The 27,849-nt window shown below is 42.7% G+C and overlaps 1 protein-coding gene across 7 annotated transcripts in view; it reads left to right on the forward strand.

Annotated features, from left to right (window-relative positions):
* Positions 1-27,849, forward strand: part of LOC109855181 (polypyrimidine tract-binding protein 1) — a 353,785-nt gene that overhangs the window by 246,247 nt on the left and 79,689 nt on the right. For all 7 annotated transcript variants that reach the window (XM_020429147.1, XM_020429095.1, XM_020429104.1 and 4 more), the window contains one exon: positions 25,930-26,079. In XM_020429147.1, the coding sequence (XP_020284736.1) occupies positions 25,930-26,079 (150 nt within the window). The remainder of the gene's footprint in view (positions 1-25,929; positions 26,080-27,849) is intronic.

Genomic DNA, 27,849 nt, shown 5'->3' on the forward strand with positions numbered 1-27,849 from the left:
TTCCCTCGAATCGATGAAAATTGCAGCGGAGAAAGAATGGCCATCCGATAATCTGACAATTATTAATCGATCCTTAGTTGGGGCGTCGCGAAAATAGATTTATTTTGCGAATATACCCGTTAAAAGCGCTCCACTTTCGTCTCTCGTTCGGAATTAATATTCGTTTCAGCAACGAGCTTTTCAACTGGATACGCGAAAACATTTCTTGAATTTTCTCACACGGATCAAAGGGTTGCCGTCGAGAAAATGTTATTGGAATTTCTAATTAACCTCCCGGGAGATTGTTAGCGCAACGATATAAATTTCTAACGAAAATGTAACTTTTGAAGATTTTTAGAATTTTTAAGGAGAAAAAATAACACTCGTACACGCGCAAGTTCGTCTCTTAATAAAAAGACCAACATTTGTTTTCGCGAGAGAGACAGAAAAACTTGACGTAAGATACGACCTTTTAGCGAGGTAACGTACCTTAATTAATATTTCGCGCGCGCGCGTACCGGTTGAGGCGGCGACAGCCGTTTACGGCGCGAGCTTTACCACGCTGTTGAAGAGGAGACAAGCGCGCGACACTTTTCTCGCGCACCTGTTTCTCGTCACGTATGGTATAATGCCCCGAGACGGTTCTCGTCACGCGTTGTTTCGACGAGGACGCGAAAAAAAAAATGTTGGAATTTCCGGCGACGCAAATGACGCCCGGCGATGTCTGAAAAAACCGCGCTACGGAATCACTCGGGAGGGAAGAGGTCGACGTTGCACGTGCGAGAGTAGCGGCGGATGTGCCGCCGAAAGTTCGACCTCGTTTTCATCGCGACGTCGTTAATCATTTTCGTACGTAGCTGCAAAAACAGACGCAAACGTGTGGGCGCGCGCTCGCGCACGATATACATACCGGAAAAGCTTTTCGCGTCGCTTTCATTTTCTCCCGGCTGTATATACCGCGCCGAAATTTCTGTTTAACCGAATTCGCGTGTTGCGTTCATCTAGAAACCGATACGGGCTTTTGATTAATTGGAAGGGTGGAATGTGTGGACGCGTCAGTCGTGTTTTGAACTGATGTGAATCTAACGATCCCTTTCTCCCCGTTAGTTTTCGGCGCGTATATTTCGTGAATTATAAAAACACGCGCGACGATATGTTTGACGCGATACGCGGTGTGTGTCATTTCTCGAACCTCTACCGGTGTTTGTTGATGACCGAGACGATGTGTCGCCTTAAATGTCAAAGCGTTCGTAAAAATTAGCTAACATTGAAATAACAGAAACACAGAGCGCATTTTTTTTTTTCGATCGATGACGAAACGGACTTTATTTTTATCATATACATAGACACATTTTATGAATATCGCAGTACTAGTTTATCTCGTGTGTCGCGGTTTAGAAAAAAAAAAAAAAAAAAACGCAATCATGCTCGATGTAGTTTTAATTACGAAGTGTTTCATTAGAAGCGACTTTGAGAAAGCGCGCACTTGGATTTCTTTCGCGTATTGTTTCTCTTCGTCGAGATTACATGTTAATTAATTTTACACAAAACATAATTATATGACGTTGCGCAAGAAGAATCGCGCAGCTGTTGTTTTCCTTGTCGGAAAATTAAAATTACAAACACGCGACTGTGTTTTTACAGAGCGTTCGCGTAGTGTAAAATAATCACGCTGGCGCTCTTTTTTTTTTCGCAACACACGAGTCTTTTACGTACTATCTCTCGTGTGAAAAGCGCGTATTACAGTACAGTGCAGCAGAATGCGGTGCAAAACTACCCGTGTCTATCAGTGATTGTTAATGCTCGCGTGTTTTTCGGGACGTGTGTGCAAACACGCGTGTTTGCGCAGACTCGCCGATGCGCGCGAATGGAGACAACGACGGATCCGGTGACAAAGTCGTGCATTTCGTTGTCGCTTTTTACCTCAAAAACGTACGCGCTCCGCTCTTTTTGGACGGTTCGGTTACGTCAGGAACCTCGGGGAAATTATTAGCCGTCGTCGTCGACGAGAGCGCGCGTGTGTGCGCTTCACGTTGTGTAAAATCGTAACATTTACGCAACGCGCAAAAACTGCCGCAAGAAGTACCGCACGAGAGTCGGTTTACATGTCGTGTGCGAAAGTAAAATAGAATCGATATTTTAATTGTAATTGAAATTTGTGTAAATATTTACAAGAAGAAACTCGCGCACATTGATATTAATTTACTGCTACGTTAATTAACTTCTTGACGTGTACTAAAGACGTTTCTCGGAGTCGTCGTGTGTTTCTTATGCCGTTGTAAACATTAACGTCATCTGCGACCCACGCAGAGACGTGTCACGTGTGCTCAAAAAAAAAATAAGAAGCAAAACCTATTTGGCAGTTGAAAATATCATTTTACGTTTACAAAACGACGTCGGAAAATCACGCGCGATTCTCCTCCGGCTTCTCTTCCGAAGCGAGCGATATTCCGAAATCTATCCTCAGGTTGCAAAATTGCCCCTGGCTATAGCAATTTCGTGTCCCGACCCCACGGTATATATTTCGGGATACGACTCTGCCATAACACATATGCCTCTCCTCTTACTTAATATAAATTGGTGTTCGGGAAAAAGGTCTGGAGGGTTCGATTTATCAGAGAGGAAATCGAACTCGCCTCCACCGCGGAAATCTGTTAAGTGCAAGAGAAAAGTCGATTTCTCGTTGGGGACGGAAAGCAGCGCAATCCTGATGTGCGTGTTTTCGTCTTTCTTTTTCTTTCTTCCGATAAACTGATCGACGTAGATCATTCGCTCGCTATCATTGCGGCCGTGCGAAATACAGCAGGTGTTCTTTCCCATCAATGTCTATTCCATCCCCTACTCTTTCTCTTTCTGTTCTTTTATCGCTTTTTAAAAACTTTTTTATGACGAGTTTTTGAGAAAAAATTGATTATATTTTTTGTAAATGAATAGATTAGTTCTCCCTCACGATCTTCGTCTCGTGTAACATCTTCAAAAAATCGTTGCAAATTAGTTTCGCCGCGAGAAAGCACTGAGAAGCGATTTCTCGGAAATCCGCAAGTGCGAAGAGTCGATCTCCCTGTATGGCGGCGTGAGAGAGAGAGAAAAAGGAAGAAGACGACACGAGAGTAGAAGGCGAGAAATTCTCTTTCTCTCGGAGGCTTGCACGACGTGAAGAGGAAAAGGAGAAAAAGGAAAGATTCCTGCCGATGTTCGTAGACGGTCTGAAGAGGTACCTCTGGATCTCGTAGAAGCTCCCATTCATTGCGCCTTCCAGGCTGAATATAGCTTCGTGGAGACGAGAGAAAGAGGGAAAGAAAGAGAGAGAGAGAGAAAGCGGGCACACGACGTTTCCATCGTCTTTCCATCGCCATATCTCCACTACCTTGCCTTCCGGGCTCTCTCTCTCGATATCAATCGCTCCGGATTCGCCTTCAGATTTGTCCTTCTCTTCAGCAAATCTCCGCGGAACGACTGTCCCCATGCGGTCAGGATATCGTATCAATCGAAGAGTCCGCGGGACAGATTTCCCGATCGTCGCTGGTCACTTAGGGCTCTTTACCTAAACGTCCGACTGTCAGCGATACGTAAGTGGCAGTTCCCCCGTTATATTCTCGTGATTTATCTTCTCTCGAAGGCTCTCTCGTCTTTGAAAAAAAAAGTTTTTGAATTTTCTCGCGATTGAAATATAACGCGCCTTAATTAAATTAATGTAACGTGAGTAATAGCGTTTAGTAGAAGAGTGTTTTTTTTCTTTTTTTTTTTTTTTTACTCAACCTCGATACAGCACAAGAGCTCTCTCACAAGTGCGCCTTCGTTTCACCGGACACACGACGTATACCGCAGGAAATCGTATAATAATGCGGCATTAACTCCGCAACGTCGCTAAGTGGATACGAGTTCGTTTTAATCCGGATTTTTAATTTGCTCTATAAGATTCCGTCTACCGTGAATAATCGCGTTTGGGAAACGCGGATTAAAAGCCGGTATATAAATTGATTAGTTGCACGCTCGGCTTAATGAGGAGCGTGTAATTTCCATCCCGGTCGTTGTGAATTGCTAATTTTAATAATCGCGAAACTGGACCCGCTGAAACGTGAATACATCTCTATCAGCGTCCCATTTCCGTTTTGTAAATAACGTGTGTTTCATATAGAATTAATATCGCAATTTGTATTTTCGTCGGTCAGAGATCCGCGTGTGATGAAGTTGGCGATTCTTTCGAAAATTCAACGTTTAATCACCGATCCGTGTGTGTATATACACCGTATATGTATGGGGAGGAGGAAGGAAGGAGAAGGGAGGTGTGCGTTGTTATATACGCACACGTCTCATGAATCATCAATTAACTTACCGCGGATCGCTTTTTACTGGGAAACAAAAAGTTTAATTCAAATCCGAGTGTTTAATACGTGATTAGGGAAATTAATCAAAATAAATTTATTTATAACGTCGAGAAGAGGTAAAATAAGAAGAGAAAAAGATACGTCGAATATATATTTTTAGGATTCAAACTCTGTTGCGAATATATCTTCAATTTCCGCTCGGATCTTTGTGCGTGCGCCCGTCTCGGGGCATTAAATCCCTCTATTATTTTTCGACCCCATTGAATATCCTTAAATTTCTCGAAGAATGAAGGATAAAGTAACTTCGGACGTGAGGATCGTGCAAAAAAACGTTTCGCTCGATGTTCACCGCTCCATTATTAGAGCGACAAGGTCTCTTTTGTCGGCCGTTTCTTTTTGATGTTCCATTTTCCGCCTCGTTCCGACCCATTATCCACGAATGGTAGCCGTGGTGTCACCACTTATCCTCACGTCCCGCCTGCTTATCCCTTGTGCTCACTCACGGAGGTGCAGGGGAAAAAGTAGATGACACATCGGACATTAGGCGGACGATTATCGGATCGTCGTGTGTTTTTCTCTTTTTTTTTTTTTTTTCAATAATCTCGCGAGCTTATGATTTAGCTTGTGACATTACGTGATAAATGCCTTTAAAATACAATAGCAAAAAAAAAAAATTAGATTTGATAGGACTTGATTTTTTGATAACGTTACTTACATACAACCGACATGTATCTCCGAAATCCACTCTTTCGATTTTTTTTCACAATATTCGCGATATTCCTATATTTTTATCAATTAAGGAAAACGGAAGGTCAAAATTTAAGAACATCATTTTTTATCGAGCAATAGCTGCGCAGCTCCCCGGAACGGCAACCTAATTTCGAAAGCGCACTCGAGAAAGCTGCGTTCGAGTAGTTTCTTCGTTGTATTGGTTTTTTTTTTTAAACGCTCTGAAAATTGCTCCTCGGAGCAACTTAAATTAACAAGATCGATTTTTCATAAGCTTCTTGCGCACGTCGCACGAAAAAAAAGTTTTTTATCGCGATTCAATATAATTTTTATTTTTACGCGAGTATAATATTTGAATAATTAATTATACGGGGATATTAATTTCTCCGCGACGATTATTGTGATAGTCTCTCTTTCTCTACGTTAAAATTACAACAAAGTCTCGCGACGGAAAAGAAAATCCGATATGTGCACCGGAAATATTTCTCCCACTCGCGTCTACCGCGCGGAATGTACCGGTTGTACATTCTTCGTTTTCACATTCTGAGAAGAATATCTCGTGTGCTCTCAACTTGCTCTTCAACCAACGTGCGCCCCGCACCGAGAGGGGGTTGCTTCCCAACCCACTCAATAAGTTGACGTAGCCGGCGGTGTGGCCGCGTGTGCGGCCAAGTATTCGAGATTGCTGGAGCTGCACGGCGCTCACGCGAATTTGTTGCCGCTGTTTCCATTCTCTTCGCGAAAATCCTGGAATTTTATATTAAAAACGTATATACACACACACATACACAGATATATACCCATCCGGTTTGGATGGGGGAAGGGGGGGGAGGGATACCCAATCACCGGCGCGGGACGTCTGAAACCGGACTGGGAACTTCTCGCTGGCGTGTCTGACATATTTCATGCCGGAATGTTTCTCTCCGAATGCACCGGAACGTCGGGCACGATTTTCGAATGCCAGTCGTCCCTCGTGTGGATAATCTCGATTTCTCGATTTCGAAGAGCGTTGCGCGGAGGCAAAGTATTGCTGGCACGTTCGTTCGACCGGCAAATATTTTCTTCTTACACCGATTAAGTCGTATTTACACTCGGATAAATTCATCGAGTTGAGAAACGAAATTCGCATGTAAATATATATATCTCGATTGAGAAAGTTTTAGAATTTGCAGGAATATTTTATGGGAGCACAAAGTATTCGCAACGTATATATATATATATATTTGACTAGAATCTCTCAATCACGTCCAACTGTCCGTCGTGTAATTAATGTTGCGAATTTCGCATCTTGTGACACGATCCGCGTTCAAAGTTCGATGAGACGCGCGGGACCGTCGATCGCATTTAGAAACATCAATTAATACAACTCGTGTCAAATCCAAGCGACATCGAATTGAAATAGACGATGAGAAGAGGATGCTTCAAATTGGGTTACGGCGGTCGAGAAATAAACGACCCGCGACGCTATTCCCATAATACAATGATCATTGACGGCAATTCGATATTTAAAAATACACATCGTCTGCAATATACGAGCGCATATATAATTTTTTTTTGTCGAAAACTAGAAAGTGACATGTCGGAATATCGGGAAAAACAAAATGAAAAACAGCAATAGAATTTCGTTCTTTAATCGACACGCGTTACATCTCATTTCCTTTCTTTCTCGTGTCAATAGTGTCGGGGAAAATTGTAAACAAGTATTCTCTTTAATCGACGCAAAGCGCGTTTCCAATTTCTTCTTTGTTAAGTAACTTGTTCCTCGCAAAAACATTCTTCTCTCTCGCGCATCAGATAAAATACAACGGCGCGTCGAGAGGCGTCTAGCGCCGCGTCAATTACGCGATCAACGTTAGTCATCCTGTCATTCGTGGGAGGATGACAACGTCGACTAAAATCTCGAGAGAGATCGTCAGGGAACACAAAGGGCAAGAAAACGCGCTCTTTTTGTGCGTGGAACGCTCGACCTCGCCAATTTGCTTTTCTTTGCTATCGGCCGCACACTTCTTTTTATTTCTCTCCAACTCAATCAATGTGGAATTACTCGCGGTGTACAATTCGTCCGGAAGGCAACGACGATCGTCTGGTTACCGAACTGGAAGGAGACACAAAAAGAATCAAAGCGCGCGACTCTACGGTGTAATACGGCGCACGCCAACTCTTCTCTCGGTGCACGGTTAGTAATATTCCCGAATAGATTGCGGCCCCCCTTCCCTCCTAGTGGATCTCACAGAGCCGCGATCGTTTAGATAAATTGCCACAACCCGCAGTTGTCCGCCGACTATCGGCACGCGTATATCGTGGGCGAATAGCGTGGGCGTGACGTATCTCTGTCTCGAAAATTATTCCATTTTTTTCTGTTTGTTTCTCCTTATTTTTTATTTACTTCGATATCTATAAAACGAGAGGCGTACGTATATGAGGCGTGTGTTATACGATGAAATGTTTGCGAACTTTGTATCGAGCGATATATATCGAGGAAACATTGTGTTATAATCTGGAGTTCAAGATCTGCGGCTGTAAATTACGTCGACAGCTGCCGCTGAGTTGATAAGTGATAGCGATCGGGCCTGCGTGCAACGGACGAGGCTCTCCCGCTCGGCCAACGCGATCGAAACGTATCATCCCTTATCTTGTTAGCAGACTGTGGCGATCGTTACTGTGACGCGCTACTGTAGATATGTATTTTCCGTGGAGAGAGAGAAAAAAAAAAATATTGTTTACATCCTTATTGCGCGTTTAACGTCGCGACGTGACGTTCGCTAACGAACGCGATAACGCGGATCGTTAACGACACGGACGACGACACCGCCTATCTTTACGGCGGCTTTTATTTGCCGGATACGCGCGGCCGACTATCCCCTAGACGGAAACGGTCTTTCGCACCGGAGCGTGCCACTTTATCGAAACGAATGACGAGAATGACACAGAGAGCGCGGAAAACGACACACACACACACACACACACATACGTACATACACCTCGGAAACGAGAGATCCGCGTTTTCCTCTTTACCGCGCGCTTAGTCGGCTTGAAAACGCAAAGGAGCGACGATGAATTTATCGACGTATGTCGACGCGAGAGAACCTAAAGCGAAGAAGCGAGAAAAGGAGAAAGGGCTCCTGGAATATTTCCATAATGCGGAGAGGAAAATTTCGTACCAGCCGTGTGTTCGAGAAACGTTCTTGTCGTTGTTCTAAATTTTGAGCTTCTTTTTCGCGAAGTCATCGTAGCGTTAGTAACATAATCTCTTCTGGAATTATTTTTTCAGATAATCAGATAAAATATTCGTAGAAACTTACAAGAGGTGATGTTTGTTTTAAATGTTATCTCTGTTTTGTACCTAAAATTACTTTACTGGGGAAAAAATGCGGCTAGTTTTGAAACGATCGTTTTGGACAAATTTTTACGTGCTTTTCCGCTTCGGGCCATTTTCCGCAGTTTTAACAGTCTTCCCTAAATCCTGGCGTGCGGTCGGCAAAACATTTCAGAAGCGTAATGAAGTTGTCCGGCGGTTTCTTTTAACGAGTAGTCATAACCACACACCTGCTACATAGAACATCCCGACGAACGCGGTTCTGAATTGGCTGTCTTGTTCTTTTTTTGAAAAAGAAATACGAATTTTGATATATCTCCACGTGTACATGCGAATATAAAAGGCATAGAAATGTTTTTTGTTTTTTGGTTTTTTTTTGTTTTTTTTTTTTTTTTCACTTTTTCGAGCAGCAATTGAAATTCTCGACTCGCATAAAAGCAGAGAAAGATAAAGAGAGAGAGAGAGTATTTTTTGCAAGACGGGTCTCTTTTGTACAAATGTATTATGTTAACTGTAGCAATTATTTGCGTATTTTCGCTCGTAGATTAAAACATTCACCGAGCGTAATTAGGCAGGAAACTCCGTACACGTTGTTAATTAGCACAACGTTCAAAAGAGACATTTTTGTTGCCTGTAACAGATCAGCAGAGAAGTCTCCCAGCTCTTCTTTTTCTGTTTCACGAAAAATATAACAGAGTCGGATTTCTGTTTTGTGACCTCGAAGTTTTGCATTACCTCGAAACTTCTTCCCTTCCTCCCTCTCTTCATCTTTTAGCGGCGGTTCCGCAACGCATTGAAAACACGTGTATATCACACACCTGTCAAAGTTATTTTTATTCCGGAATGGAACAGTAGCAAGATGACGTCAGCGCAAGAGGAGAGTAACTTTAGAGAGAAAAAAGTTGCTAACAACGTGAAGAAAGTGAAGCAACCGAATGCGGAAAATAACAAACCGGAGATCTCCGACTGCATCGAACTATATAATTAGAAAAAAAAAAAAAAAAAAAAAAAAAAAAAAAACCAGAGATATAGACACGCGCAAATATCGATCTATTTGTAACACGAAAATATTTTGGATCGCGCGCCTATCTGCTTATAAGCAGTTCAGATTTTGAAATTAATTAACATGCGATTTAATATTAATCAGGCTTTGTGCCGGTTGAATGCTAATGGAATCATTATTAACTAAGCCGTGCTCGCACATATGACGAAAGAGTTTATGATAATGTATCAGTGATTATGGTCATATTGTGAACGCTTCCCTTCTACGTTATTAACAATTCGCGATATCACACTATTGTTGTTGGAGAGATATTGTTAATTCTAATATTGATATGGTAGATTGTTAAACTGCGATCTGTGACACGTATACAGAAAATGTGTCGGCGCGAAATTGGAAAACTCGAAAGCTCTTATGTCTGTCGCGATAAATAATCTTTGCAAAGATGTGATCTCGATTGCCGCGAGAGACTTTGACGTAAAGTGTGCGAGCCAGTGAGCTCGCGAGAGAGACGCGTCTTTTCTCTGGAATATTTCGCGTCGTTCTCACGAACTATTTTTTTCGCGAGTTTGTATCGTCGGGATGCTGAATCTCGCGTGTTAATACCGTCGACAAATATTTTTCCTCGCTCGACGTATACCTAACCTACGCATTCATTTTGCCCGAGTTTATCCGACACGTGCCTCTCGGATCGAGTTCTCGAACTCGCGAACACGATGTGATATCCCGATGAGTCCCTTCAGGCGATCGAAACTTGCTTATATGTTTGGACTGGTTCTACATGCTGCGAATTTCTAGAACAAATAGAGCGTCTCTAACGCGATATTAATTGCAAGGCGTAATCTGAGGAGCGAGAAATGTTAAGGATTACTTGAGACAATTAATATACATGTTGTTAGAACTGAAAGAAAGAGAGAGAGAGAGAGAGAATATTTTTTATCTCAACTTATTAAAACTTAAATGAAGAAAGAACGCCGAAACGAACTCGACGAAGTTTCATTCGAACGTAACAGCAGCGAATTATGAAGCGTCGATCGATCAAATAAATGTCGTAATTTTGTTGAATTGTAATAACAGCAATGTCGAACAATTCTTTCATTTGCATTTAATCGAGATCGACTGATACGACGTCATATAATAATCCCGGTTGATCCTCGAGACACAAGTCGACAAGCTCCGGGCCCTAAGTCGATGTCGTTACTATACTTACTCGCGTACCGCGTCATTAAGTTTGTGTTACGAAGATCGTAACTTGCTCTTAATAACTTGAGCGGTTGTGTCACGCGAAAGCCGGGCAACAATTAAGTAGAATGAAGCTGAAAATGCAATTAAGAGAGGAGAGAGAGAGAGAGAGAAGGGGAGAAGGGGAGGGAGAGAGCGCGCGCACACTTGTGCGGCACACAATACCGATATTAAAATAAATTATGATCCGACTTCCATTTAACAGTTTACAATTGCAATTCGCTCGGTTTGTGTGTGCACAGATGTTTTAGTTTTATTTATACAACTGTCGTTTTATTGTTCTAAATAATAATTATCTTGATTGATATTTGCAATATTCTACCGGGAACGCCAAACAAATGCGCATTGAAAATTGATTGAACAGTACGCTCAAGTTTAGCGAGCGTTTTATTGACGTCATCATCATCGTAGTTGCGAAACTACAACGCGCGCGTCGCGACCGCGATTTGTTAAAGCGATCGTCGACAATCCATTCTAGTCCGATTGATTGATCAATCGATCGATCGTTTTGAGCCGAATTTGTACTTGCTTAGTTTGCGCTAATCGCTCGCGTATCTATCAACTTCATTATCGGGAACTAGTAGACAATTGATTCATTGTTCGACGAGGCTTCTTCTTCCCTTCGCTTTTCCCGTCGATGATGAAAGCTGCCTCGATTGTCTCTCGCGCGTTCTTTGATTTTGCGCGGAAAGAAAGAAGAGCGTGATTAATCGCGTTTGCCGCGTACAAACTGGCCGGGTTAGTATCGAAATATTCATTGTATCGTTCCGCGCACATACCAGCCGCCGTCGATGGACATGGGCGAAAAGGGGTGATGAACGCGCACCGAGGGTGAAACGGTTCATCAATAACCGTCCCATCGTCCGGCTCTCGAGTCTCGAGCTTCTCCTCTCCCCGTGAAAGCAATGAAAATGTAGGAATTCTCTCGCCCGCGGGTCAACGAATATTTCTACCAATTTATTATTTTCCCCTTTGTGTGTCGTATACTAACTCGGACATTCGGCTGGAATTTCGACGATTCGGCCCAAATTCGGCCGATTCTTATTGACGTGTTCGTCACACAAAGTGCAGAAATCGCGTGCTCGAATATTCGTGCCACACACACACAGTTCGATGACAGAAGTTTCTCGCGGATTTGAGGTAGAAGCGAATAGGTCGATTCGATAGATTATCTCAGCGATTTGATTTGTTCGATTTCGGGGTTTAATTGCGTTTCTGTCACGAAGAATTCTGCCAATTATTTGATTATTTGATTACGAACACACACACACACACACGCGCGCGCGTCGTGTGTGTCTACGGCGCAGTCAAAATTGACTGCGGGCATATGTAGATTCTCTTCGAGATTGCGCGTCATTCCGTCGAAGATTGCAACGCCGTCGTCGGGAGAAGAAAATACATCCGAACTACGATCAATTATTCGCGGAACTTCGATTCGGTTGGTTATAGGACGCGACGCTATATCTATACGCGCGCGATTACGGAGTTTTCGCGTTTCTCGCTGATCGACAGACAGCCGGGGGAGGTTTATCTCCAGAGATTGATTCCTCGTTAAACTTTAATCCCGATCGCAAATTTGATAATTCCCGGTGTTTAAATTCGTTCTCCACGCTGCGATTTCGCCGCGCATCATTTATCAACCTCGTCGATCGTGTGGAACCAAAGCGGAGAGAAGCGCAGAAAGAGAGCCATTAGTACACGTAGTGTGTGTGTGTATGTGTGTGTTTGCATGTGCGCGTGTTTTTGCCCGCGTGTTTCGCGGATAATAGACGATTTTTTCGTGCGATTTGATTATGCATTCTGCGTTTGCATATGCAACATCGCGATTGACGCGATCGTCGTACATCCAGTCTGCGATGCATTATCCACGCCGTAATTTTGCACCAATTTAACGTCTTTTTAACATTTTATTATTGCTCATCTGTCGCTTCTCATCTCGTCGAGTGAAAAATTAATAACACCCACCTTCACCAGCGATTGGATATTTAATATCTGACGCTCGCTTGCGCGCTTGTCGTTGCGCAAACCTCGTGCGCGTGTGTTGTGTGTGTTGTAAAAAGTCTCGTGTATCGCGTCGCTACGCATCATATATTGCCCTATTGTCGACGAGAACCGATCAGCGAAAAAATTAATCCGGAAATCCGATGTCAGCCTGTTTTCCCGTTGTTATAATTACGAAAATTTCGGGTTACTCTCTCTCGTTTATTAACGCGATTCATGAAAGGTGGAATGTATAGGAAAACTTTTGTTAGCTTTTGTTGATAAAAACCCTTTTGTACGCAACTATTTGTTTTTGTAATTATGAAATATAATTTTGTTATGTCTGCTACCGTGTTGACATTCATCATGTCAACGATAGCAAATAATGTCCGAAAATCAAGAGGCGCGGTACTGCCTCGCGTCAAATTAATGCGCAACGAAGTCACGCTCGAACTTCACTTTAGTCACGTGACTTTACTTTAGTCACGTTTCTGAAGACACGCGACTAAAGTAAAGTCTCGTGACAGAGAGAAGAAGAAAAACAACACGTGACTAAGGTAACGTGACGTTACATGTGACTTAAGTAAAGTCTCGTGACAAGGAGGAGAGGAAAAACAACACGTGACTTTAGTCACGTGCTGTTTTTTTATTTTTCTTTTTCTCTATTTTTTGGGTTTGATTTTCATGCGTTATTTCTGACACCTCTCGTATGTGTATTTTATTGTTCGTAAGGCGGATATGCTTTGTTTCGTTTCTTTGTTTGTAGATACGCTCACTTTTCTTGGCGGCGGTGTCTTTTTTGAGATTATTCTGCGAAAAAGGACACACTAATCATCTATGACCTGATTTAATATAAAAAAAATACATTAATTTATAAAATGGCACAGTGCAAGTATTGTAATACATTGTAAGAGATCGCGCGTTTTCTATTGTTTCCGAAATTCTGCATCGATGTGGCAGTGAGGCAGGTTTCTAAGCGGCAATCGAGCGTGTCGAATCGACCAAAGAAAGGGAATAACGAGCGCACCTTTTGTCCAAGTCAAAGGAAGAGATAGTCAAGAAAAAAGATAGTCGAAAAGAAAACCAAGAGAGGGATAAACGAGCAGCGAGATTGCAGATAGTCGAGAAAAAGATCGATCTCGCGAGTTGATGTAGAAGACGATGGCGTCTATAAATTTGACGTTTCGCCGATAATTTCGACACCACTCATTAGATGCGATCTGCACGCAAGAGTCGTTTTCGAAGCGCGTTTCTCGAAATGATCAGAGAAAAAGAACGCGCGTACTTTTTGGGACAATCATTAGGAAAATATGTTTTTTTTTTTTCGTTAATATGAAACTGTGCTGCTGCTTTGCTCGATTGGGGGATTCGATCGAGAATTCGAACGTAAAAATGTCGGCCGTTTCAAATGTGAAATTCGTATTTTTGCAAATCGCGTTTGTAAATATTAGTAATGCAAATCGCAGACGCGTAGAGAACGGCGATTTAATTCAGAGGCTTTTTATTACGCGAATATAATGCTCGATATACGCTCGATGACGCGTCACGCTCGACGATCTGCTCCCCTATTTTTATAGACGCGCGTTTATGTGTTTGTTCAGTATTTAACAAAATACGCGTTGAACACGCGTATTCATAAACACGAGTACGAGGCCGAGCGCGCGTGCGGCCCAACCGCGTTGATCACCGTCATCACGCTTGCTTGTTTTCACGTTTCGGCGCGCGGAATGCGATTTCACCGCGATACACACACACACACAAACACACATACACACACACACATCGCAGAGGATGACAAATTTTTTCTCTAACCACTTTGACGTTCGACGCGACCGTAGCAAATTTCTAACTCACGCGCGGAATATTATTTTTTTTTCCCGCTTTCTATCGAGTTACCGCGCACTCTCGCAATTGTCGAGAACGCGAGAGCGAGCGGTTTTGGGCGCCGCGCGTGCAAATTATTTGCCGAGGACGAACTTCGCGTCGTGTAATCAAGCGAAAACGAATTATTGCTCTATTTTCATCCTCGAAAGCGTCCGATATTACCGATTGTGTGTTTTTATCAATTTCATTATCAAACACACGCGGATTTAATCGGAACTATTTAAAAAGTTAAATTATACACAAAGCTTCTTCATGATTATTATGTTATTATTTTAACGCTCGTATCGCAAGAGTTTATTTAACTATTTGTTTTAAAACAATTTGCTCAAATACTCCAATGTATTTTCCGCTTTTTGTTTATAAGTACGAAATAATCGGCTTAAAAATTTGAACTGAAATCAGAATTGGTTATTTATTTAATTATTTATTTATTTAACAGGGTTTACTTGTTATAAAAGCTGCGATTATCTTATATTATTATTATTATTATTATTGTTATTATTATTATTATACAAACGTTTAATGTCGGCCAATAATAGGAAACAAAAAAAAATGATAAAAATAACAAGTCATTAATTTGCGCACGATAATTTCATATGTAAACATTCTGCACCGATAAAACAGAGGTTAAAACTTCTGGAAAAAAACATGACAAGCATAACGGAAGAAATAAATTTGACGTATGTACGTGTGTGTGTGCCCGTGTTGGAAAAAAAAGAAATTAAAGATAACACCTATATGTCGGTAGAAAGTTTTTTTCGTTTTACTATAAAGCGCCGTAGCGTTCCCGTTTTCGGTTCGGTTTATTTCTAAAATTCAGCGAACCGTATTTACCTGATCGGCTCCTCGATCATACCGTCAAAACAACCCCTTCATCCGTGCGCAGCCTTCGGCGTATGAAATTCGATCGAATTAATTAATCCGCGGTCACTGTGTTACGCTACATATTTGCATGCTTTTTCACGACGGGGTCTCGCAACCGGTTAATTCCGCGCCGTTCGAGAGGGAGTGAAATATATATATATATATATATACAATATTGCCGCGAGGGTTGAACAGCGGGAGCGGGAGAGTCGCGGAAAGCTGGGACAGCGGAAGGGTGCGATGTAGAAAAAAAAAAGAGAGACAAGTGTCCCATCGAAATCGATACCGCGGCTCGTATTCATCGGAGTCGAGCCCGCGCGATGATTGGCGACCGGGACCGGAGGGTGGCGAGGATGTGCAATCGGCCACCCCCGTGTCGAAGGGGAAAGAGGTTTTGCGAGGGAAAACTGATCGTTTGGTTACAACTGTACGCGGGACCAGGTGGCGGTTGCCCGCGGTGCGGCGCCAAACCAAACAGAAAATAACTCATTATTGGCGTTAATTAATATTGAGAACGCGACCGCCCGAACGTTTACAGCGTTTCCACCTCTCGACTTGAACACTCTTCGGCCTCGACCGAATATATTTCTCATCACCTCTCTCCTCTTTTCTCTCTCTCTCTCTCTTTCATCTTTCCGCGTTTTTCCGATCGTAACTTCTCGTTACGTATTGCATTTTCCCACTCGGCTCTCGCTGTGTTTGTAATTCTCACAATTTTCATATCGTTTTTCTTTTCCTATTGTCTCGCGCGTTTTAAATCAATTTCAATCGGTTTATCCTCTCTCTTTTGTCTTCCGCTTTTTCTTTCGGAGCGCACGACCAATTAAACCGAATCAAAGAGTTTTATTTTCGCAATTATCCCGTCCATCTCTTCTGTAAGTTTGCGTTAATTTGCAGCGGTGACAACAACAATCGGGAACAATCCAAGGTTTTCCTCTCTTCGCGCGCGGTCATATACCGGTCGACAACGCGTTTTTTTTTTTTTTTTTTTTAGTTTTTTCTAGGTCGCCGGGGGAAAATGAGTTTAGTTCTCACGCCCGGGAGCTCCGTTCGGGAGTTCTAATTAATCCATTCGATGGCGAGGAAAAAAAAGCGCGACTCGATCGCTGATTCCGACGGCTTAAATTATGCACATTGAAATAAATTTTTGACCGCCGCCCGCTTTCATGAATTTTCAGTCGTCGCATATCAAATCGTAGAAAAGAAAAATTGGAAATATAAAATTCCACGCCTTACATTCCCGTCGCTAAATATGCGCGTCCGAATCCGTTAAATTTCTTCTTCTTTCTCCGCGGTTTCTCTTCCATTTTCAGTTTTACGCTTATAAATGTCGCTTCGTATTGTTCTGTTCTTTCCAACATCGTCTGTTGTATCGTAAAACGGTCATAAATATAACAATCTTATCGTAATAATACGTCACAGTTGAAGGAAAATACACACATTATATAATTTTAACAATTTGTTTTGAGATTATTAATTAAAGATTATTTTTGAGATAAAATGTTTTTGCGTCAACTTTGCACAGAAGATTGTGATACGATGACGTCCATCAAGAATCTATGATTGAAATTTGACGAACGTTCGGGAAAAAACGATTGTACACGACGTCGTCAAAAATTTTTCGCGTAAACATGCACAAAGGCTGCCGACAATCGCAGCACGAATGCGTTCTATTGTGAGCGAAGTGGGAGAACACAAAGTGCACGGCGGAGAGAATAAGAAGAAGAAGAAGTTGTGTGTGTGAGAGTTCCTCCACTAGTCTGCATTACCCCCTCGAATGTGCTCGGGTGCATCTGCCGTCGGCTCCGCTCGCTTATCTCGCAGCTCCGGAGGCGCTTTCGGGTGACTGCCGCCAAGATTTGCAATCGGTGAAAGCGACCGAGGGTACGAGGGAGAGAAATACGGTGGCGAAGCGGAGTCGCGCCGCGGTAAGTCGTGAAATGCGGGAACTGGAGCGCCTATGCACTTGGATTTCTAATGGAAATGCCACCGCCTGTTGCGTCCGTCTTGGCACGTGCCGCTGACTCTAAAAACGCATTTGCGCCGCGTTTAGACGACGGTGGTGGTAACGCATCGGCGCATTTACATTTTCAAAGACGCGGTTTCCGATGTTATTGTGACGATGTGATTTCGCGCGAGCTGCAGACGTTTAGTTTGCGCTCTTGATTCCTACGTTTTGGGAAAAAAAAAAAATAATAATAATAATAACATTTCATTCGCGTCGTGAAAATAAAGAACGCAAACACGTATTGTTATTTTTTGTTGAAATATGTTTGCCGGACAATACGCGTGAATGGATAAAAATGAAAAATTTGATTAAAGACAAAAATACATGACCGTTACAAAAATTATATTAACATTCATGCGTCGATACGTTAATTTCGTTTCGGCATACGGTACGGCGATATACAACGACGCGCGTTTTTTTTTTTTTTAGCATTGTGTTAAATCGATTGAGAAATTTCAATCGTCAAAAAAAATAGAAGCGAAACACCAACCAAAGTACCGGCTTTTCTCGTTGTCGCTAATACAGGCCAAAGTGCTTTTGGCCAAAGTAGCGGAAGCTCGAGGCTTAAGCCTCTCTTCCTCATTTGCATGAAATAGAATTTTTAAACGCCACACTCTGCGCAGTTTCGAAAACTTTTATTTTAAATTGAATAAGCGTCCAGCTCTCTTCGGTTACGAAGTAACACACGAATTCTTTTCGTCGCACAATCTCACTTTGTTGAATTATTCCAATGTTAATATTATTGTCAATAACACATTGTTATTAAAAAAAAATCCGAGCGTATGTCTCTTGTTGCAAAATAAATCGCTTGAATCGAAGAAATGAATTAAATATTCGAATTTATAGAAAATTTAAAGCGCATTCTGGTCTGCGAATTTTGGAAACATCTGCATTTTTTTTGCATATCCCATAAACTATAACCAAACGTGTGTGTATGTGTGTGTACTACTACATATACTGTATAAATCACAAAGTGCGCCGGCTTGCGGTGCCTGTGCTCGGTGCCGAGTGGTGCCGAGTCGCGGCGAAGGTGGCCGAGAGTCAATCGGTGACATCGACCGGTCATGCCGCAACACGTTGTTCCGCGGACACGTTCGCGCGCGGCGGTCGCGCGTTCGTCAACGAAGCGACCGCGGTTATGTTACGGTTTATTAACAAGAACATCGTGTTCGGGAGTGTGGAAATGGCGGCGGTCATGGCTCGCGACAACGGCGGCGTCGTCGAGCAGCCGGTGCCGCTCGACGTTTGTCGCGAATCTCACCACCTGCTGGCGCTCGACGGATCCACAGACATGCGCAGCAGCAATCTCAAGCAGGAAACGTGCTGCGGGAGAGGTTCACATTTGCGAATGTGCGTGGATCTTCTTGGAGTAAGTTTTTTAGTCACCGCTCTTTTGCGTGCAATTCCCGTCGACGACGGGAATTGTGCTCCCAATTTCGCGTCTTTCTTTTCGCGCGCGCGGCGCGCCTCAGGCGACGCCATTCACAAATAGAACGGAAGGCATGGCGGTCACGTGGGATTGACGTTTGAATCTCGTGCGTCAAAATGCATTTTAATAGCCGAAGAGATAAGCTATTATGTGTTACATTGCGAGTTAAAGATTTTATGTTGACGATTGCTGATTGATTAATCGGAATTACGTGTAACGTAATCGTCGCACGTAATTCCGAGCAATAGTGTAGATCCGGTATACGTTAGTGTACATGTCCTCGGTTGTTACTTAGCAAGAAGTTTGTTCCGTGGCGACGGAAACGGCTGACTTGTTTGTTTTCGCGTTTCTCTCGGGCGGGGTAAGAAAGTTTTACTTAACAATAAAATCGCGCCGGTAATATCTCAATAATAACTTAAATGATGGAAGTTGAAACTTCTTTTGTACAAAGGCGTGTTTGCACAACTGACTGTGCGTAAGACACGATGAAGGAGAAAGCGCGCGTTAAGAGTGAGCGAGACGCGTGATATATCTTTATTCTACACCGACAAGAAAGATAGAGAGAGAGAGAGAGAGAGAGACAGGCATTTCCGACGGGTCGTAAAGATAACAACGTTCGGAGCTCTCTGAAAAGGGTCGGCCTAAATAAACATGACGGCGATAATTCGGTGATAACAGTTCGAAAACGAAATAGCGATAACTACACTAGCGGACACTATCGCCATTAACTCGTTGAACGTTCGATTGGTCGAATCGAACGAGACGCGATTGGTCGAAGTCGAGATTCGCTCTCGTTCGATGTGTGTGTATCCACGACTTTTTTGTGCATCACGGCTCGGATCGTATATATACGATGTATATTTACCGATGCGGAGAACACAACTTGCCGGCAAAGCCGCCCAACTCCCGCGACACTTGATATGACTTTTAGATTTTCCATTACGAAAAGCTCGTTTAATATTTATCAAAATCCGCAACGGTCGCGATACAGTTAGACACGAAGTTGCGTATTTTTCTTCCCGCGCGCGCGCGCTTTATATGATACGTCATGCGAAACTGGGTCGCGCTTTTCAATACAGAGGTGTTTTGCGCTTTCGCCTATTATTTATATTGGCCGTTCGAGTAATATAAACTGTATTTATTTAAACAGCAAAGTAAAGCGCGCGCTCACAAAAACATCGCCTTCCATACAAAACAGCCAGCAGGTTGGTGTATATATACATGATAAAGGAAATATTCCGTGATAGTTTTCTCACAAAACATATAGACGTGTGTGTGTGTGTGTTCATAGTGTACCTAATATTTTTATAACGCTCGCGAAAAATCCATATTACACGTTGGAAAAACAACCGAAGCTGAATAATGCGGATCGATCAGCTGGAAGGTTATTTCCAAGTCGTTTTCGATCCCTTGTGGTCTCGTTTGCTCCCTTTTATCAATTACTATCGAGCGAGGTAGAAAGCTCGGGGGCGGGGAGAAGTAAAAGGGAGAAAGATCGCGTAACATTTGTCTTTGTGTCAGACCGAGGAGAACACACGCGCGTGCGGCACGCGCTTTTTCCTATTCGTTGCCAAAGGGCGAGCAAATGAGGCGTGTGCGGTTGCTTATTACGGAATGTAAATCACATTTTTTTTCTTTTCTTTATCGTACGATCGCTTTCTCATATCGCACACATTCGAGATACCAGCGTTTGATGATTAATGTTGCGTTCGACGAAAGTGAGGACAAAATTATATAATTTTAGGTAAACTTACACATGTGTTACAGTTCTAAATTGGTTTTTTCCTTTTTTTTTTTTTTTTTTTTTGAAATATAAAGTAGCAAGAGAATTGTTTTTTATTTGCTTTTGTTTCCGAGCCGTCGCGCGAGATTGACGCAAATTTGAAACAGAAAAGACAAATGACATCTACTTACTACGTACAATATCGAACTTTTTGCGAATTCTATTTTAAATCTCCTCCCTTGACATTCGCGATAAAAAAGCTTTCTATTTGTAAACGACGATCGACTGACTCGAGCGCGAAAAAAAATCTTTGTTTCTTTTTGTCGTAACAGTACTTTAGATCGCTTTATGAAGGAGCAATTTGTGTTATAGTATATCCGCGAGTAGAGAGATAGAGAGACAGAAAGCGCTCAGGCGCAAATACATAATTGAGGCTTAATGCGTCCGTTTATCTTATGCGCGCGCGCTCGGGATAGAACGCGCGAAATTATTCATATATAATACGTAGGCGCCACATAAACACATAGTAGCAGTGCGATAGATATACGGTTGCCTTCAGCCTTGAGATATAGAAGCGCTGAGCTTAACCGGAACGCGCGCCCGCGCGATTGATCTTATATTATATGCAACTATGTGGCACATAGGTTACTACTTGCATTATACTTGCTGAACGCGAACACGCAAAGTTCCTTAGAAACTTGGGTGCGTCTCTCCTTTCTCTCTCTCCCTCTTTCTCTCTCTCTCTCTCTCTCTGTCGAGATATGAGCGGCGCGCAATGAATCGCCTCTTTTTATCACGATAACCACCGCAAGTACACGCAGCGATACTCGGGGCTGCACTTCAAGTATTTATTGCTATTTACGTGTATCAAATGCACGAGGGAAGGGGGTTAAAACTTTAATAACACATTATGAGAGTGGGATCTGTGTTTTTAATGATAAATATTTTTTCGCGTATTTTTTATTACTTGTTAAATATAATATTTATTCGGCATTATCTGTTTTATGTTCTTGCGAAGAACACGCTCGCGCATTACGAAGAGAATTTATTTAATAAAACACGAGATATTATTACATAACCTCTTGCAAACGTATATCCGTATTCGTTTTATTTCCTCTGTGTACACTACACATCACAGACACACACACACACGCGTATATCATTAACTGATGCAACACATTCGCGAATATTATTTCGCGGACTGCTGAGAGGTAATATCATATCTGTATTTTATGTGATTTAAATATTGTATTGTAATGAAATCATTCAATCTTTAGCTCAAAGCTTATTTATTTTTTCATGTGTTTTAACGCACTCTCTCGCATTCGATAATTATCACACCGCGTTGTCATTTTTTGACATGTTTCTTTCTCGTAAATTCAATCTTTTGAGAAAAGAAATCCGTGCTGTTTATAAAACGTGACACGTTGTGTCTGAAAAAATAAGATTTTTATTTTAAAAAAATTAATTTTTTTTTTACAAAATTGACGTTGATTCAAAAATTTCGATCTCGGTAAAAGAACTCAATTGCGAACGTGGAAAGACGCGAATTTCTTAAGCATTACTCGAAACAAACGCGTTTAATGATCGACATGACTGCAATGGGCAGTATCCGTTTACAGAATTGTTACAGACTTTCAAGACCGGCAGCATTTGTTGAATGCGACGCGGCGGCGGCGCCGTAAAGCTTATTGGCGTGTTAACTTCACTTTTACACGCGTACCTGTAACATTTATAGCACGCGCGCTAACGGGTGAGAGAGAGAGAGAGAGAGAGAGAAGGAGAGTTACGATCACGTGTTTATATCGCGCGCGCGCAAGACTTGCAGCCGGCACTTCACGCTAGATAACGCGGCTTTGGTTGTAATTCCTCGTAATACAGCGAATCTAAAATTACCACTGCGGCTTTCTGTTTTACGACATATTCCATCTTTTGTGCTCCAACTTCGTTAGGAGCGACGGAAAAGTACGCTTTAGGACACGTAGAAGCGCACTACGTTCTTTGAACTTCTGCGTAAGACAATTACATCACATCGTAATTGATTTATGATTTTTATAATACACAAATATATGTTTCTCGCACAAATTTGCGCGGTAGCGCGATTGTTATTTTTTTAATTATTTTTGCATCGAAGATCTTTAATTAATGTTCTCTTTTTTAAGACCAAAATTATTATCGGGAATTTTTGTTAAATCGCGCGGCGCACGTGTGACGTCGCTACGCTTTTCGTGTAACATCGGAAAATTGCATGATCCGTGTCAGACAGGAATGCGCGCTATCGCAACCCTGCAGCAGGGGGTCGCATTTGTCGATAAATCAGATCGCAGGGTCATGCTCGACTTTCGGGGTGGTGTGTCCGTGTGGTGACGCACGAGGCCTCGCGTGGCCTATTTCCTACGGACGATTTTCCGCGAATTGCCTCTATTATGTTCAATTATCGGCTCCGATGAGGAAGAGAGCGTTCGACGGAGAGCGGCGCAGGGCCGATGATGCGCGCCCCTTCGGATGTTGTTGTTGCGAGAACAACAGAAACGGAGAGAAATAACATCGAGTAAATCTCTCTCTTTCTCTCTCTCTCTCTTTCTCGATTGAGAGAGAAAAAGAAAATCAATTCACGAGCAAAAAGACGCGTTTTCAATAAAACGATATTCTTGAGATCTCCAAACGTGACAATACTCCTGTATCGTATCGCGTAATTAACAAATTTCATTCTCGCTGTAAAATGAACATTCCTTGGACGCGTAACCGAGCTTGTGAGCGAGAAAAGAGGTCGAAAGGGGGAGACGAGAGGAGGCAAGAGCGTGCTTCACGACCACAGCAGAGAACCCGGAAAACACGTTGTCCAGACTCGAAGAGAGAGGCTGGTTCTCGAGGCAGTTCTTGACGGTGAATGAACGCCACTTGAAGAGCGAACCTTGTTTACGCAACGGCCGCGTCTTTCCACGATATGACTCGCGCTGAGAAACACCGAGCAATTAGGGACCTCCTCTCGAAATCGACATCCACTCGTGTCGTACCGATTCCGAGTCTCCCTTTGGAACTATCGTGCAATTCTTCGCGTTGTTGAAGCGACTGGCGTTTAGGGCTCGTTTTTTTTTTTTTTGGTGAATTTTGTCTCTCTCTTTTCCCGTAAACTTTTCTTACGAGCAATCGTGTAGCGACTAGAAATAGACTGAAAGTTTAGAAGCTATCAGTGTTTTATCAAGTTTTTTTTCAATTAGCGATGAGAAAGAAAAAAGTGTCACACGCAAGTAAACAATGTAAATATTTAATAACTTCAATTTTTACAATTAAGTAATTATTTTACGTTGTTTTTTTTTCACTTTTTCAATTATCCGAGCATTTGAAAGGGTTAAATGGTGCCGGTTTATTACGACTTTGACCTGTTGAGCTAGAAACGCTTTCCACGACGAGTTTCATCGCCGACTACTCTCCGCCGTTGGAATCCGTCGTCTGATTACGACGTTGGCAAACCGCCGCCGTGATATGGCACACGCCAACTCGTTTATAATCCGATTTCATTGTTGTCGTCGTCATCGCCGCGGTGGTTCGTACAAGCGAGATTAAAGAGACGCGCGGTCGCGGCTCGTGTCGCTAAAAGGACTCCGGGAAAATTGAGAAGACCGTGAAAGGATGGCGGAGGGTTGATTTTTAATTCATTCGCGGTCGGTCGAGAACTGCCGGACACTCGTTAGACTCCCTCTTATACGTGAGTTAATGCTGCGGTCCACACCTTCTCCTTCTCTTCGTTTGCGAGAGAAAAGATAAACCCTTTAACTCTCGCTTGATCTCTCTACTACGAACAAAAATTGTTCTGTTCTGCATATTCATTGCGAAAATTTAGACGGTGTTCTTTGCATCTCTCAGCACGCGTAATTATAAAATATTAAAAAAATTTATATTAATCTGTTTTTTTTCGCGACGTTGTTTGATGAAACGTTGTTACAGTTTTCATATTGTTACACAACAATATATTGCGTGCATTTTGAAAATTATTTAATCTTTTACGGAGATAAATATGTATTTTGTATTATTTACATTGTCAATTGGAACCACATCCATTTATTACACGTACGCGTTTTATTGATTCTATGCGATATTTATATTTCTCGTTTTAATGTTATATAAACTTGCTCGCGCGGTTAATTAATTAACCAGTTACTCAAATCACATTTATTTGCTAATAAGCCGTGATCCGGCGAGCATTTTTAATTATCTGTCCTCCTTCTCTTCTTGCGCCCTTCTCCGTTCGTTTGGCTATCGATTGACATGCCGTGAAATAAAAATATCTGCCGCTCTCGTTCGAGGAAGGAGTAGAGGGGGATTTAAAGACGGGAGCACCTCTGAAATATCCATCTTCCTTAACCCGGTAAGAAGCGCGTTTTCCGATCAGTTAAGCCCGACTAAACCTCAGCGACGTTTCTAAGAGAGACTCGGAACGGTCGGGGAAAAAAGAGGTAAGCGAAGAAAAAAAAAGAAGATTGGGGAAGGGAAAAGCAGCAGAGCGCACTCGGGCGGGGGAGGGGGTGAGTTTCGGGAGTTCTTTCGAGAGGAAGCGCCGTGCTCTCGACTGAGTTCGACTAGATAGAGTCGTGATTGAAAACTCCGCCCCCGGCGAAGGCACGAGCCTCGACTTAAGTGTATACACACGCGAGCGCGCGCGTGCACACACACACACAAAAGCGAGGCTATATCCGACGCTTTCTTCGACTACACCGCATATGGAATAACGTAAGCTGGGATTGCGAACTTTGGTCCGGGAATTTCAATAAATCCCTTTTCTCACGCACGAAGGACACGACCGTGCGAGAGTTGGGCACCCTGCTCGTTTGACCGTGTAACATACGTCTCTTTTCGAAACTATTATTTTGCTGTGGCGATAAAATTCGTTGGAATCTCATACAACCGTGAGAAATGAAAAGGTAACTAGAGACATGTTGAATGTTAAAAAGAAAAATCGTTAAACGTCTTTTATCAAAAATAATAAAGAAGTAAAACAATGATTGTTTTACTTAGTCACAAGGGATAAAAAAAAGTATGTGACTTGAAACAATAGAGATGATCTTGAAATCTTCGGAGCGTCTCCATCCACAGGAAAATTATTGCCGTAATATATTACGGTTTTCTTAATACCATACAACTCTCTTGCGTAATTACAATATTTTCATATCTCCAGAAATATAGCGAAGATGTTTTCAGGTGGACAAAGTTATTGCCCCGTCCTGTACATATATTTCGTTAATATGCGGACGGGGTAGGAATGGAAACGGGATTATTTTTTTAGGCTTGATACATAATGCTGACATTTTTTCTTATTTCACGAGTTTATTTGTATCTTTCTTTTTTCTTCGCCGAGTTGTTATTTATGACTGGCGAGACATATTAAATTCTCAGCTCATTTTAGTCCGACGACTCACCGGAAATCTATTCTTTTTTTGTGCTTACAGGTTAAGCTCGACAAGAGTCACAGCGGCAAACCTTCCAGAGTCATTCATATTAGGAACATACCTAACGAGGTGACCGAGGCGGAGGTCATTCATCTGGGTCTGCCGTTCGGACGCGTCACCAATGTCCTCGTTCTCAAAGGCAAAAATCAGGTAAGTCTGACAAAGTTCTCAACATTGTTTCAGAATTTGATTTTTATTTCTTGGGAAGTTCAATACGTAATAATTTAGTTCGAGAGTGAAACTTTTGGTGTATATCATTAAAGCGATTAACGATCGATGATTTTTGTTGCGAAATTCACGAACGACGCGAGCGATGTTCTCGCGAACGCGATAAAAATGCTAACGACGCACTCGAGGAAATGTCGCGACACAAATGAGACGCATTTTACGGTAATTCGGTGCGGTCGTCGCGACGTGCTCGGTCGATCGTGCAACGGCGGGGACAGTCGCTGTTGTATCGTCGAATCCGAGCTGGCGATCGTCCGCGTTTAAGCATTATTATCCCGTTATTAACCCGCACGCGCGTTTCGCATCGCGATAACAAAAGCAGTCCGCTCTCTCCAACGTTGCTGGAAACGCAACCCTTCGTCAGGGTTCTGACCATCCCCCCCGCGTCCCCTGTCCTTTCTCTCGTTTCTCGTAACGCTACACGCATCGCGGAGCTATTATTTCGCGCGACGAGAGAGCCGGTTTATCGAGTTCCAGTCTCGGTTTATCGAGCACAACGTTTCCCATCAACCCTCGACCTCGTTCTCTCTCTCGGTTCCTCGTCGTAATCCTCCGCTGCAGAGATATGCAGCTCGAGAGGCGCACACACTCGCGGATTTTCTTAGTTCGGTCGCGAAAGAGGGACTCGAGAGACGCGATCTCTCTTTGCGCGATACGTTTTCTCACGTTTACTAGCACTCGCAGAATATATTTTTGCGTCGTATAATTTTATTGTTTTGTTCTTCCGACGGTTTTTTGTTCTGTGTTTTTGCAGAGAAAGAGTAAATTCTGTTCAACGTGTATCTTTTCTACGACATTTTCAAGAGTTTCTGGTTCGCGCAAAAATGTTCGTGTCTCTCCTCGCTCTGTTATTGTCAGATGAAACCTGACTGAAAAACGGTAAATTCGGATCAATTTTCCGACGCGTAACGTCGATGTGTACGATCGGCTTTTACGAACGACACTAACCGGGGCCATCTGCGATCTCTCCCCCGGCGTATACGCTCAATTACGCGCGAAACCAAATTACGTTTACGCGAACGTCGTTCCGGTCTGCGTGATCAAAATATCAATTCGCTTTGACGACATTAATTCCGTTGCTTGCACGTGCGACAATGCTCGCCAGAAGGTTAACGTCGCTTCATAAAGCCGTGTGCGGGTTTTGCGACGTGTACTCCCGTCGCACGATGTGACGATCGTGTATTCAAATAATAACGACGCTCGTCGGACTCTGTTGCCGCACCGTGACTTCGCACGCTCGTACACGCGACGTGTGTATATAATCGCGATGTAAATACACAACGAGGTTATCTGCAGATACTAATCCGTATTCTGTTTTTCGCGTAACTTCACATTTGTTTTTTTTTTTTTTTTAGCGCGAACGGATGTGGAAAACGAAAGAATTATAATAAAAAAAAGTAAAAAATATTTTTTACCCACAGTAAATGAAGAAGCAGCACACGCGCGTCATATATTGCGTTTGTATCGCGATAGCTTTGACGATTTCGACGAAGGTAAATTTACGAGAGAGAGAGAGAGAGAGAGAAACGTGTTTTGCTCTCTTCAATATCGTGTAATAATTTTTGTCGCTCGCGGAAAGAATAAAGTCTGCATACGCAAAAAAACAAGCCCGCGCACACACGTTTGTGCGCGACGCAATACGGTGTTTCGAAAATCGCGCAGCTTTCAACGGCAACGGTTATTCTGAGCTAT

This window comes from Pseudomyrmex gracilis, unplaced genomic scaffold (genome assembly GCF_002006095.1).
Source record: "Pseudomyrmex gracilis isolate BER0280 unplaced genomic scaffold, ASM200609v1 scaffold_3, whole genome shotgun sequence".
Lineage (NCBI taxonomy): Eukaryota > Metazoa > Arthropoda > Insecta > Hymenoptera > Formicidae > Pseudomyrmex > Pseudomyrmex gracilis.